This window comes from Uloborus diversus, chromosome 3 (assembly GCF_026930045.1).
Source record: "Uloborus diversus isolate 005 chromosome 3, Udiv.v.3.1, whole genome shotgun sequence".
In the NCBI taxonomy this organism is placed as follows: Eukaryota; Metazoa; Arthropoda; class Arachnida; order Araneae; family Uloboridae; genus Uloborus; species Uloborus diversus.
In genome coordinates, this window is record NC_072733.1 from 202506716 (window position 1) to 202519837 (window position 13122).

The window sequence follows — 13122 nt, forward strand, 5'->3', positions numbered from 1 at the left end:
TCCCAAAAGCCAAAAATTTTGTCGAGCAAATTATACAGTTACATTTCTAAAATAGCTGTCATTTTCTCTTCATCAGGTTCTGGGGTCTTTCTAGGAATTTTCCACTACTCTTTCTGAGTGTGTTTTAATCTTAAAGTTCGTTTTTATCTTTGCACCTTATTAATATATCATTTATATATACGCTTGCTAGATGCATCGGTTTTCAAACGAAATCCCGATGTCCTGACCGTTTTACGTCACTTCCCGGTAAAAGACAAATTTGGTTACAGATGACTAAAAACGTCTGAAAATAATTAACTGTGAAGTATTACTAAGGATAATTATTTTGTCATTTGTTTCAATGGCATGTACAATTAATATCGGATCGGATTAGCTGGAGAAGTTTTACAAAAAGTTTATAACCAACGAAGACTTTCTAACAACAAGTCTTAGCCAATGAAAAGTAGAGGAACGAGAGGCACATGTGAATAGTTTTTCCATTTTTTCTTTCTAAAAATACTATCAATATCTCGGAGTAAAAATGTCCCCATGACGTCTTTACTTTGTGTTCGGAATTTTTTGAAGGTTTTAAAAATTCTTTATTTATCTTTTTGTATTTTTAAAAAATGTCTCCAACTGTTCAACTGTGCCCCTATAGGGAAGAACATGTGAACAGGCCTGAGGCACATACAAACACGATTAAAAATGCAGGACAAGCATCATATTTCAAAGAAAAGTTCTTTAATCAGAAACACGTTCGTAAATGCCGATTTCATTGAATGTTTTGCAACCTATACTGTGATCACTGGATGGACAAGAAACAACTTATACGACTATTTGGTAAAAATAATAGTTTATTATGTAAATATTATTTTTATTATATATTGCTTTTAATGTTCCTACAGAGTATGATAATGTATTTTAAAATTATCTCAAACTTCAGTTTTTAATTAAAATGTAAATACTTTGTATTTTTACTGCTTGTATAAAATAACACTAAATTGTTGACCAACTATTTAGTTGTAAAAAAATTAAAAATTAAAAATAATAAAAAGAAATAAATATTTAATAATAATAACAATAATATAATAATGATAATAATAAAGATAATTGACAATAAATTTACCTACTGATTATAGAGCAATGATAATTATAAATATTTATACTTTTTTTAACACATAATATCCTGCGCTTACATTAATATTGCGGAGAGGGTTTGGGAACTGCTCATATTTGTGCCCCTAGATGTTGTGTTCACAAGTGTCCTACCATCTACTTTAGAACTTACTTACAAAAATGAATAATTGTTAGTTAAGTAAAAAAAAAATAAACATTGTCATAAATTTACTTGAATATTTATACAGTGGTTTGCAATGATTAAGTTTAACTTAACAATTAGTATGAAACATGTTTTCATAAATAAAAGACTGATAAAATTAAATACAACACCTGCTCAAACAAAGAAGTTTCCACCACAGAAACATAAAATGTCTCACTACTCTAAAAATGTGCCCAAGGGGTTGGACTGGTACTGCCATTACTCGAGAATTTGCCATTGCTCAAGGATTTTCTACGCAGAGTTTTTAAAAGGTTTTCCCCTGCACCTTAATTACGTAACAAAAAAAACAAAAAAAAAAAAAAAAGATACACGAAAAAATATTCCTTTTTTTTAAATTGTCGATTAAAAACACAGTATTAGTTTTAAAATGGTGTTTTTTGTTATTTTTACGGTTTTGAGTAATAATTACAGCCCATTTTTGTTAGTTATATTTTTTTCACGAATCGATTTCGGCACATTTTTTTACATTTTCTTTTTTACAATCGTGTTTCTTTAAATTGTTCGAAAGTTCAAAGTTTCTTTAAAAAATAATTAACCAATTTAGTAAAGCATAATATTTTCAGTTTATCTTTACGGTCAGCGATTTGACATAGCTCATTGTATAGTTGGATTTTAATTTCAACAACCCTACAATCCTCTCTTTATAATATTAACATTATCCTCTAATCACCTCCTCCACTGTCAAACTTGACACCTATTCCTTAATAGATGAGAAAAGGTAAATGATACCAAAGAAAGGTCAATGTCCCTATTGTCATGGTAGAAGAGTTTTGTCCTAATTTGTACCTTGAACTTAATTTTAACAAGAAAGAGCCCTAAGATGATTCATTGCCCAACTCTTCAACAAAATGCAGCCAAATCAAAGCGGTATTAACGAATCTCTCGAAAGTGGATTAGTTTTTAGAATTTTTGCATACTTGACTCATGAATAGTTCGACTAGAATATGGACAAGAAGTTTTATCGATAAACATTCCAAACAACACAAGGTATATGTATACTAAAGGTGCGATATCAATGAAAAAACATCGATGTTCAAATCTAAATCGTCGATGGTATTGATACATCGACCCAAAAAACATGGATGTTTTGAAATATCGATGTTCAAATTTAAACCATCGATGGTATTGATACATCGACCAAAAAACATCGATGTTTTAACGCATCAAACTTTGTAATGTTGGTACATCAACCTGTATAATCAACTCTAAAAAATGTTTTAATGCTAGACCAAAATTCACAGTAATCATTTAATCATTTAAGAACATTTTTGAACTGTCAAATACAAGCTAATAATAATAATGATGATTAATGATTAAAATTAAAAATAAGTAGTGTAAATCGATAAATGACTTATACATCCAAAATACAAAAAAATGAAACATCAACTACAATTTAATTGGATTAATTTCGTAGCATTTATATTTCCACTTTAATAATACAAAAACTGAAAGTAAGGTTTTTAAATTAATGCGAATCATCTGCCTTAAAACTAACTTGCGAAAACAAAGAATTCTTAATTTAAAAAAAATAATAAATATTGTCATAAATTTTCGTGAATGTTCACACAATGGTTTGCAATAATAAAGTTTAGATTATTAGTTTGTTTAAAATATCTTTTCACGTGAAGAATACGATGATAAAATTATATACAATACCTGATAAAACAATGAAGTTATCGCCTCATAAACATACCTGGCTCATGACTCTAATATTTTGGCCAAGTGATAGGACTGGTACTTGCATTAGTTGAGAATTTTTCACGATTTTTTGCTTCAAGTTATCTTAGTAAAACATACTATGTTCACATGTGCTCCCCTTTCTCTAACATGTAAATATTGCTCAATTTATTTTCCTCATTCAAAGTCTTTGTTCTTATTTAAGTAACTTATAAATATTAACATCTAAGAAATGAGATATTTTACCTGCTCGTGCCATTTATTATTGCCCCTAATGGTTTAGGTTCATAATTATTAACTATTTATTCATAGCATTAATGAAATACTCTGTAAAACAATTTGAAACCCAGCCATCAATATATACCCTTTTGAATATCCCGACGCTGGGAGGAGCGGAACATTCTGGTGTCCCGGTTGAACACTCCAGAAATTAAGCAAGCCTATCTATTTATATTACATCATTGATTTCTGTATTTTTTTTTTCAGAAAGATATTTATTAAATATATCTACGAGAGAACAATCATTCTTAACCCTTTGAGGCATAGTGGCTTCGTTCGAGGCCCACTAGCCTCCCCCCCCCCCTCTTTCTTTTTCTTTTTTTCAGCCAACTGTGTAAGCCGCTGTGTATGTTGGCTGAAAAAGTATAAAAAGCTAGATGTCCTCAAACGAAAACACAATTTGAGTCAAAAAGTTTTTAAGAGTGCTGTCTGCCAAAAAAGAGCATTAAACTTTGTTATTTTGAGCTTTCATCAGGCAGGTTTATTGGCCAAAATGCCTTATGCTGAAAATTTCCACTCTATTGGGAACAAGGGGGCAATTCAAAAGGAAAGCAAATAATATACAGTCGGATCCCGCTACAACGCGATCCTACTTACGCGAAATGGCTATAACGCGAGTTTTTCATGAGTAATGAATTTTTTAGTATGGACACAAATTACTCGCCTGCAACATGAAATTTTTCGGAAAAGAGCGGCGGAGAGTTAGAATGGGCTTCGTTGACACTAAATATTGGTTTTGTGAATGGACTTTCATCCCTTTAGCATCACTGAAAGCGGAAGTTCACTCACTGTATTAGTCTAAACAAACAACGCTTTACTTTAGTTTATACAAATAACCGCTCCGATTCTTAACTTTTTTTTTTTCATTTTACATATGAACGTTGATAAAATACATTCTGATAACATTCTGATCGCGCTGCAAAAACCTTCTTCATTTTTTAAATTATAAATATATTTACTATATCTATACTGTTAAGTGCTATAATAATGCTGTAGTGTACATACTGTAAATACCATACTGCTTTATTTTAAGTTTCTCTCCCCCGTTAATCATTGATTTTGTGCTAAATTACAGAATTTTATGTCAAATAATAACGCTTTTTCTAAAATACAGAAAAGGACGGTTCTTTGTAAAAGATACTGCAATATATAGTTAATAAATGGTTTGAAACAATATGAGAGGTGTTTACAAACGTCTGAAACAATTGGGTATGCTTATAAAACGTTACTAAAAATAACTTGTTCCCACAACGCGAAATTCCGACTTACGCGAGGTGTCTTCGAACGCATCCCTCGCGTAAGTCGGGACTCGACTGTAGTTATATTAGTTTATTTGCATTTAAATATGGTGAATCTAACTATGTCTTAACCATTTTTACCACAACAAAAGAATTGACACACACACATATACAATATCCGTTGACTCATTTATTTTCTCAATAACCTTAATTTTTACCATTTTACTTTATTCTTTTTTTAAAGGTTACAATAAAGCCTGGCTACTTTAGTATTGTTCTGCACCTATCTGGTGCACTTTTTTTACTATCATAAATATAGTCATTTATTTCATCTCTACTTAAGGGGGTCCGGGACACATTTTGAAAAATTTTTTATTATGTACTTTAGAGTTTTGAAATTTTTTAAACTGATTCATCATTTATTTAATAAGCAAAATCATAAAATAAATATGAAAAAAAATATTTTTTTATTTAAATTTAATTAGTTTTTTTCAAAAAAAATGGGGTTGCTTTAAATTGCTATAACTCAAAATATTGTTGGTCAATTTTCAATTTTTTTTTCAAAAAAGTATGCAAATATCTAAGCTTTAATTTTTATTCGGCAATTTTAAAAATATTGATTCAATAAAAAAATAAAAAATATTTGAAGAAAAATTTCGAAAAATTCGAAGATACTTTTTTTAAAAAAAATCATAATTTTTGCAGTAAACGTTTTTTTTTTTCAAAATCGCCGAACAAAAATTAAAGTAAATTGCTTGAAAAAGATATGCTCCAAGTTTCATTACTTTATCTCTATCGGTTCCTGACTTATAAGAGTTTGAATGCAAGAAATCGGGAAAAATTGCATCATGGAGAAAAACGCGTTTAAAGTTTTAAAGTTATGTACACATTCGTTAGATGCATGCAACAAAAATAACTATAACTTTCGTTCTATTTAAGGTAGAAACAAGATTCAAACGTCCTCTTAAGCAGAAAAAAACGGAGCAATTTTTCCAATTATAAAAAAAAATTGCTAAATTTGAGGATTTTTGTGTCCCGGACCCCCTTAAACGATCAAAAAATCATTTGGGAATGTTCAGGAAATTTCGTTTTCTAGTTTTCAACCGTTTCTACTATTTTAGCTAACCTGAGTTTAAATCAAGTACATAGCCCTAGAGAACAGGCCTGTCATTTGGGCCTGTTCTCCCCGCCTCCCCTCCCCTGGATTTTAGAAACAGACTGTAATTATGCATTTTTGTTCTCTCTATTTTATTTCCATCATTTTAGTTAAACTCACTTGATTGACTAATTTAAAGTCTTAAAATGTTAAGGCTTTTTCTCTAAGCAATCCATATTTAATTGATGTATCAGTAACACCATTATGAATTTCATCTCGACTTTAAAAAATACTGCAGTAACTACTAGAAAATCTATAAGAAACTGAGATTCCATAAAACTTTCTAGTAACCGATACAGTTTCTTTTTCAGTAATCTTACAACGTTACTTAAGAAGAAACTGTATCATTTACAGGAAAATTTTATGAAATTACAGTTTCTTAGAGATTTTCTAGTAAGGTAAATGACCAGTTATGGGAATGCTTAAGGGATTTTGTTTTAAATCATAACACTTATGATAATATGTTTATTGGTTGGTTTTAGTAGCCTAAATTAACAGTCTATATGCTCACAGTTCTAAAAAAATGTTCTTCTAAATTATGACATTTTAATGATGCGTCACTATTATCTCGCTTATTCGCCGGGCTGTAGGAAGCCAAGTCGGGCCCCTGGTTGACTTAGCTGACTTGACTTACTGATGTTTTTTCACAATTATTTCTTTGGGTAATAAGTTTCAGTTGATTTTTGTAACGCAAAGATCAGCTTAAATGCATTGTTTTTCCTATCAAACTTTTTCATGTATTAAAGTTAAATTAATTTCTTAAAATATGCTTCAAATTCATTATTTTTTATACAGTAGTCAAAAAATACATCCCCTATGAAATGGTGATAAATGTTCACCTTGACCTTACAACTAATTTTCAAAACAATCTGAAACTAATGTGTAGTTAAAATACCCTTTTTATTTTATTTTTTAAAGCCTTAAAAATTGAAAACTTCCGTAGTCAAATTGGTATTTTTCCTAATATTCCCCCTTTTCTTCACGCTTTCGTTTTTCTTTTTGTTTTGTTTTTTTTTTTTTTCCCCCATTAACCTCTTAATTCTTAGAAGATGTCGGATGTCTAAAAAAAACATCCGATATTCGTCTGTAAGATGTTTTTTCATCCATAAGCTAATTTCTTTACACCTAACTGTAAGCTTAATTTCCATAACCTTAAGACACTTGTCTCCTATTGTATTGCTATTGCTTTGTTTTAATATTTATAGCCTGAATAGTTGACTCTGCATTGTTTTTATCACTGAATGCAACTGCGCTAAAATTAGTTAACAGGCATTCAACCATTCTGATGCACAGAAACAAAAATGATATTCGATATCCGGCTGTCGGATGTTTTTTCATCCATAAGCTCATTTCTTTGCGCTGAAAAAGGAACTGCTTGAAACTTTGAAACACTTGTCTGCAATCGTATTGCTGTTTGAATTTATAAAGTTGTTTTAATACTTTTAGCCTAAACAGTTTACCCAGCATTGTTTTTATCACTGAATACATCTGCGCTAAAATGAGTTAACAGGCAATCAAGCATTTTGATGCACAGAAACAAAAATGATATCCGGCTTTCGGGTGTTTTTTTATCTATAAGCTCAATTCTTTGCGCTGAAAAAGGAGTTGCTTGAAACACTTGTCTGCAATCGTATTGCTGTTAGAATTTTAAACGTTGTTTTGATACTTTTAGCCTAAATAGTTTACCCAGCATTGTTTTTGCATGTGCAAAATGAGTGAATGAAATCTGCGCTAAAATGAGTTAACAGGTATTCAACCATTCTGATGCACAGAAACAAAAATGATATCCGATATCCGGCTTTCAGGTGTTTTTTCATCCATAAGCTCAATTCTTTGCGCTGAAAAAGGAACTGCTTGAAACCTTGAAACACTTGTCTGCAATCGTATTGCTGTTAGAATTTTAAACGTTGTTTTAATACTGTTAGCCTAAATAGTTTACCCAGCATTGTTTTTATCACTGAATGCATCTGCGCTAAAATGAGTTAACAGGTATTCAATCATTCTGATGTACAGAAACAAAGGTGACACAAAAAAAGTGAAGAAAAGATAGAAATGAAGGAGCAGGTAACAAAGTGGCCGTGATAGCAGCGTCTAGTGAATTCCCGTGAGTTTACGATTTATCATACCCCAAAATATATCTCGGTCCCCGTAGTATCTCACGACGAAGGAGGGGTTGAATTAGTAACGGGGCCAAAAATAACTAACATCGGCGGCATTACCGAGGGGCAAATACAGAAGCTAATGGGAATTTATTTCTGCTGCAGTAGCAAAACAAACACAGCCAGACTCAATTACCGAAAAACATTTTTTCCACAACTGACATCATTAAACCGAATTTCGCCAATAGAAACTGACAGGGAAGAAGTATTTGATTTCAAATGCAAAAGATCATGCATTTTACGATTATTTATATTCAAAGGAGTTTTAGGAGAAAAAGAGGAATGTTTAGATGTATTTTCGTTTCTGAGTTTGTTACTTTGATTATTTTGTTAAAGATTGGGAATGTTATGTTTAAATATATCTTCTTTCAAGAAGTTTTATTTTAAGCATTATTAAGTAATCGTTAATGTAAAGATAAGTAACAGTGTAAACCCGAGTTATAAAAGAGCGGATACAGTCAATTTGTAATGTCGTTATAAATTGCTGTTAAACTCAATAAATTATAGTGGTATTTTTCAAATCACTTGAATCTTCCCTATCATTATATCCAGTGATGTTCCCATCAATTTTGCTGAGGAAAAACTCCCAGTAATCAATTATGCACAATATATGCGATCATATACATAATGTCTAAAAAAAATTGAGAGTATGCGGCGAAAATGGAGTATACCCTATGGGAACACCCCTGATTATATCTGTCGCTTTATCGATTATATTGCATGTTCGTTTTGAAACGTTATTTTGAATATTGATATGTTATTTTAATATTGAACCGTTGGATTTTTATGTAACTTCGTTTTCGACATGCGTTGTACAACCTACGTGAGAAAAAAAATCACAATAAGCTTCTGGTTTTCAACCGTCCTTTCAGTTATTTAAGCCAAATCATAGAAAATACAGAAAAATTCCATGATCAAGTTTTTTTGACCATTTCATGCATTCAGTTTTTGTACTGTTTTGTTTGCGAAATTTTTCTGCATTTTCTACGGTGTGTCTGTGCTTCTTATTACTTTAATCATTATTATTATTGATGAAAACATATTTTAAAGGAAAAAATTTTAACATCTCGAGCTGCTTAGTTCAGTACAATGATCTTTTGCGTTTACTTAAAAAAAGTTCAATTTGAAACAATTTACGCTGAAAGTACTCCTGCTTACGCTGCTAAAGTTAGTAAGTTATTTTTTAGCGACTCAAACATTAACAACTACAACTTTAAGTAGCAAACGCTGCCTTTGAGCGGAAACTAAATGTATAGTGACACAAAGTGGCAAAAGAAATGCCATATACATGTTTCAGGCTCAATGTTGCAAGAAACCCTTTTTATCAATGCAAAAAAAGGTGTTTGCTTCAGGATACAGTGTAGGGCTTCACTAGAATATTTATATCCCGAAGCAAGTAAAAGTTTAAAGAATAAAAAGTTTCCTCAATTCCTGAAAAAGCGTATGACAACATTTGTGCACCGAAAAGTTGGAAAAAAAATGGTTTTTTCGCCTTCACTTCCCAAATCGCAAAATCATTTTATAATTGAAGGGCTCTTGGCAGAAATGTAACAAGCCTCAAGGAGTGACTTTTTGATCAAAATTTTTGTTTCTCATGAATAAAATTGAAACAAACATGACAATGGATTATGTTAGTTGGAGAAAAACATATGCGGCAGTGAGAAGCAAAGGGATGTAAGTGGCAAAATTAAAAATGTGGAGATAACCAGTACAAATGGTAGGTGAACCTCTCCTCTGTCTTGGGGTAAGATATAGTACTAGACGCCTAGGTAGGTTCTTTTATACAGCATGATTTATAAAAACTTTTCAATGAAGGCCTACTAGGACCTTATCTTTAAAGGCGTTTTACTCAAAACTTGAAAATGTCCACTTGCATCTCTTTGCTTCTCACTGCCTCATGTCTGGTTTTAGTATTGCATAGTATAGAATTTTTACTTACTGAAAAATTCCCTCATGTGGCATATCACATTCTTGCCATCAGCCCTTCAATTTTAAAACTTACCGAATCGTTTTATTATTATTATTATTATTATTCAAAATCAAAACTACGCAACACAATTCTAAAAATTAATGGACTAGTAAACGAGGCCTTTTTTTTTAAACATTTTGTTGATCTTAACTACAATCATTTTGTGTTTCGTTGATACATTTTAGCCTTTTAATGGTTATTATTTTTCATTTCTTTCAAAACAAGCACCAATTGGAAGGAAAATCATAATGACAATTACAATATTTGAGCCGGTGAGAATGCACCAAATATATCTGTTAATTGTCACTGCAATTTAATTCAGACAATTTAGAAAATTTTCAGCGTAGTTTAAATATGCACAGTCAAGAAATTTCTAGAACAGCAACATCCTGTGTCTAACAAGGAACCAATAAAACACAAAACTGAAGTTTATAGAAAGATTTGGTTCAACATGTACGCAAAGCCTGCAAGTGCCCACATAAAGCCCATTCAGAGCTAAATAAATAAATTGCAAAAATATTAAATTATGTTGAAAGTTTAAAAAATATATCTATCAGCGGGATGAAACTTCAGAGCGACGGCAATTTATGAATCCAGTTTTTGTCTTGTAGTTTACAGTTTATTTATTCCAAAAAGTGTAATGTCGAAAAAGAAATATTGCATGATAAGGATTACAAGTGTAAAGAAGCATTTTTTCTAATGATTTATTAAAATAGGAAGTTACTTTAGTTTTCATTAATATTTTAAAAACTACTACACATTATTCTATAGAATGATTTCGTTTTTTATTATTTGAAAAAATCGAAAACCATTAAATTTTTTGTAAAAAAAAAAAAAAAAAAAAGCTAAATTAGCAGATATGCAAGGATACTCATTTTAATATGAGATTCTTTTGGAAAATTGTTGTTAAAAAGAGTATGAAATACATAAAATCATTCACGCCTGCTTAGTAACTAGCAATATTATGTATTTCTACATTTACTATGTTGAAGTATAAAATATCAAGTTCAGCAGAAACTTTATTTTCGATCTTGGGATTTCGTTTAATCAGAAAGCCCATGCTGTCATTTAAAACCTTTTTCAGTGTTGATTAAGTGTTTTACTGCCTAGGCGATCCCAGAGAATTCAAAACAAATATCAAGGAATGACAAAATACAGATTTTTTTCAATATTTAGTTTCATTTAAATAAGATAAAATGAAATGAAAATGCATTAGTGTAAAAAATGTTACTAACACTATCAAAACTAATATTAACTTTTTTAATGTTCGTTTCAATGAAATAAAAATTGTTAAATCAGCTTTGAAATCTTAAAACTAATAGCGTTGTTTAACTAAAACTGGTTTGACCTTACAACTGGAAAAATTCTTCTTAATAATGATCAAATTTGCAATTAAGATTTCAGTATTTTTGTTACATAATTCCATTTAATTGCACTGAAGAAGGGATTCCATGTAATTCAGAAACACATGAGGATATTTTCTGAAAGAACCAGCTTTGACATTTTGGTTGTCGTTAATTGAACAATTGGGGCAGATGTCACCATTAACAATTTATTTTAAGATAAAAATTTAATGACTTGACTTTTTAAAAATAATCCTCTATTCCAGAAAAAAAAACATTTGAAACGAAAATACGTTTTGGAATGACATACATTAGTTGTGTAAAACCATTTTCGGTATCAAATTTAAAACAACAGAAATTTATTTCTGAACCCAGTGGCGAACTTACTGATTTGGGGGCCCATCGCTATGCAATTTTGAGGGGCCCATTAGCTATTACAGAATAACTGAGAAGATTTTTCATGTGCATTTTTGAATCCCCTTCGGGGACACTATGGTCGGAGCACTTTGCAATTGCGACATGGTAAATCTGAAACTGTACGTATATATCTGATGGCTTCAAATTTAAAAATATATTGTTAAGCCGAATGAGTCATAAAATGACAGTTTCAAATATTATTAAAACTAAATTCAATTCGATATAATAAAAATAATAAAAACTCGACACTTACCCCATAGTCACTGCCGCTGCTATCACAATCTCCCTCTCGACTAGAAGACCCATGCAATAGCTCCTCCAATCCTTCGATGTATTCAATAGCATTCCTCAAGATCTCAACTTTAGGTAGTCTCTGATTTGGATTATGATTTGTCCGCCTCTTCAGCGTCTCGAAAGCTTCGTTCACCTTTCTCAACCGTCGCCTTTCTCTCATGGTAGCAGCCTTCCTGCGGTCTACGACCACAGATTTCCTCTTACAGGCTTTACAGGCCCAAAGCAAGCATCGCCTAGGTTGGGCTTGCTGGCCTGGTGCAAAGACATGAGGTACATGTTGCTCATCGGTCGCGTCGCCAACCGCACGCCGTAAATCCACGGGAGAATCACCGGTTGGGAGACCGGTGCAAGTAGATGGGGAAGGACTGCGGAACATGCTGAGGGTAGAAGCCGCAGAGGAACATCCCTCATCCCCGTCTGAAGAATAATCACTGTTCACGACATCGTTTGATTTCGAACTGCCATCGTTTAGGGTACCAGGGGAACATATCGTTTTGCTTTCGTTATCACTGAAAGAATGCGATTTGAATTCAGGTTCCTTTCCAACGTACTTTTGATTTCCGGACTTTTTCTTGCCTTCTGATTTCTTGAAATCGTTACTGGGATCACTTGGCCACATTTCGCGGAAATTGTTGTTATCTAGGCCACTGTGAGAATTTCTTGATTGAAAATTCGATGCACATTCTTCGTTTGGTAAAAATGTTTGCTGTGAAGCGAGTTTGTTTTTTGGGGAGATGGCTGATCCTTCTGTAACTGTTAGTTTGGTTTCTTTCTTGTCAAAAGAAAATTTTCCATCACATGGAAATACTTTGTTAATTTGAAAATGCTTAGCGTTACTTTTATCGGCATTTTTAAGAGGAATGTTAGGATCAGATTTTGTTTTGCTGTTTTGATGGCTTGGAAAAATTTTACGCTTCTTGCATAGTTTCACATCGTTGGCAAAATCGCTGTTTTGATTATCAGGTTTTTGATCATAACCACTGTATTTATATCGAACAACATCATTTTCTGCAACAAAACAATTCTCTACTCTAGTTGAAACAGTTTTTTCGTTTAATTCTGGAATTCTTTCATCATGTTGGTAGTTGCAACCAGAGGGAACTGCAATATCTTTGCTCAAATTGAGCAAAGAATTGAAATTTTCACCGGCAGATTTTCCACCATCAAGATACGAACATTTTAAAAGAGAGCTTGTGTTCAAATTTGAATAGGACGCTGAAGCACTTTTAACAAAATCTACAGGTTTCTCAGATACAGCATGATGAGATTGAA

The 13122-nt window shown here is 31.7% G+C and overlaps 1 protein-coding gene across 1 annotated transcript in view; it reads right to left on the reverse strand.

Moving 5' to 3' along the window:
• The window catches only part of LOC129219130 (transcription factor SUM-1-like), a 68180-nt gene extending 55711 nt beyond the window's left edge, over positions 1-12469 (reverse strand). Inside the window, exon 1 of the mRNA XM_054853450.1 lies at positions 11810-12469. Within this exon, the coding sequence (XP_054709425.1) occupies positions 11810-12469 (660 nt within the window). The remainder of the gene's footprint in view (positions 1-11809) is intronic.
• Between the last annotated feature and the right edge of the window lie 653 nt (positions 12470-13122).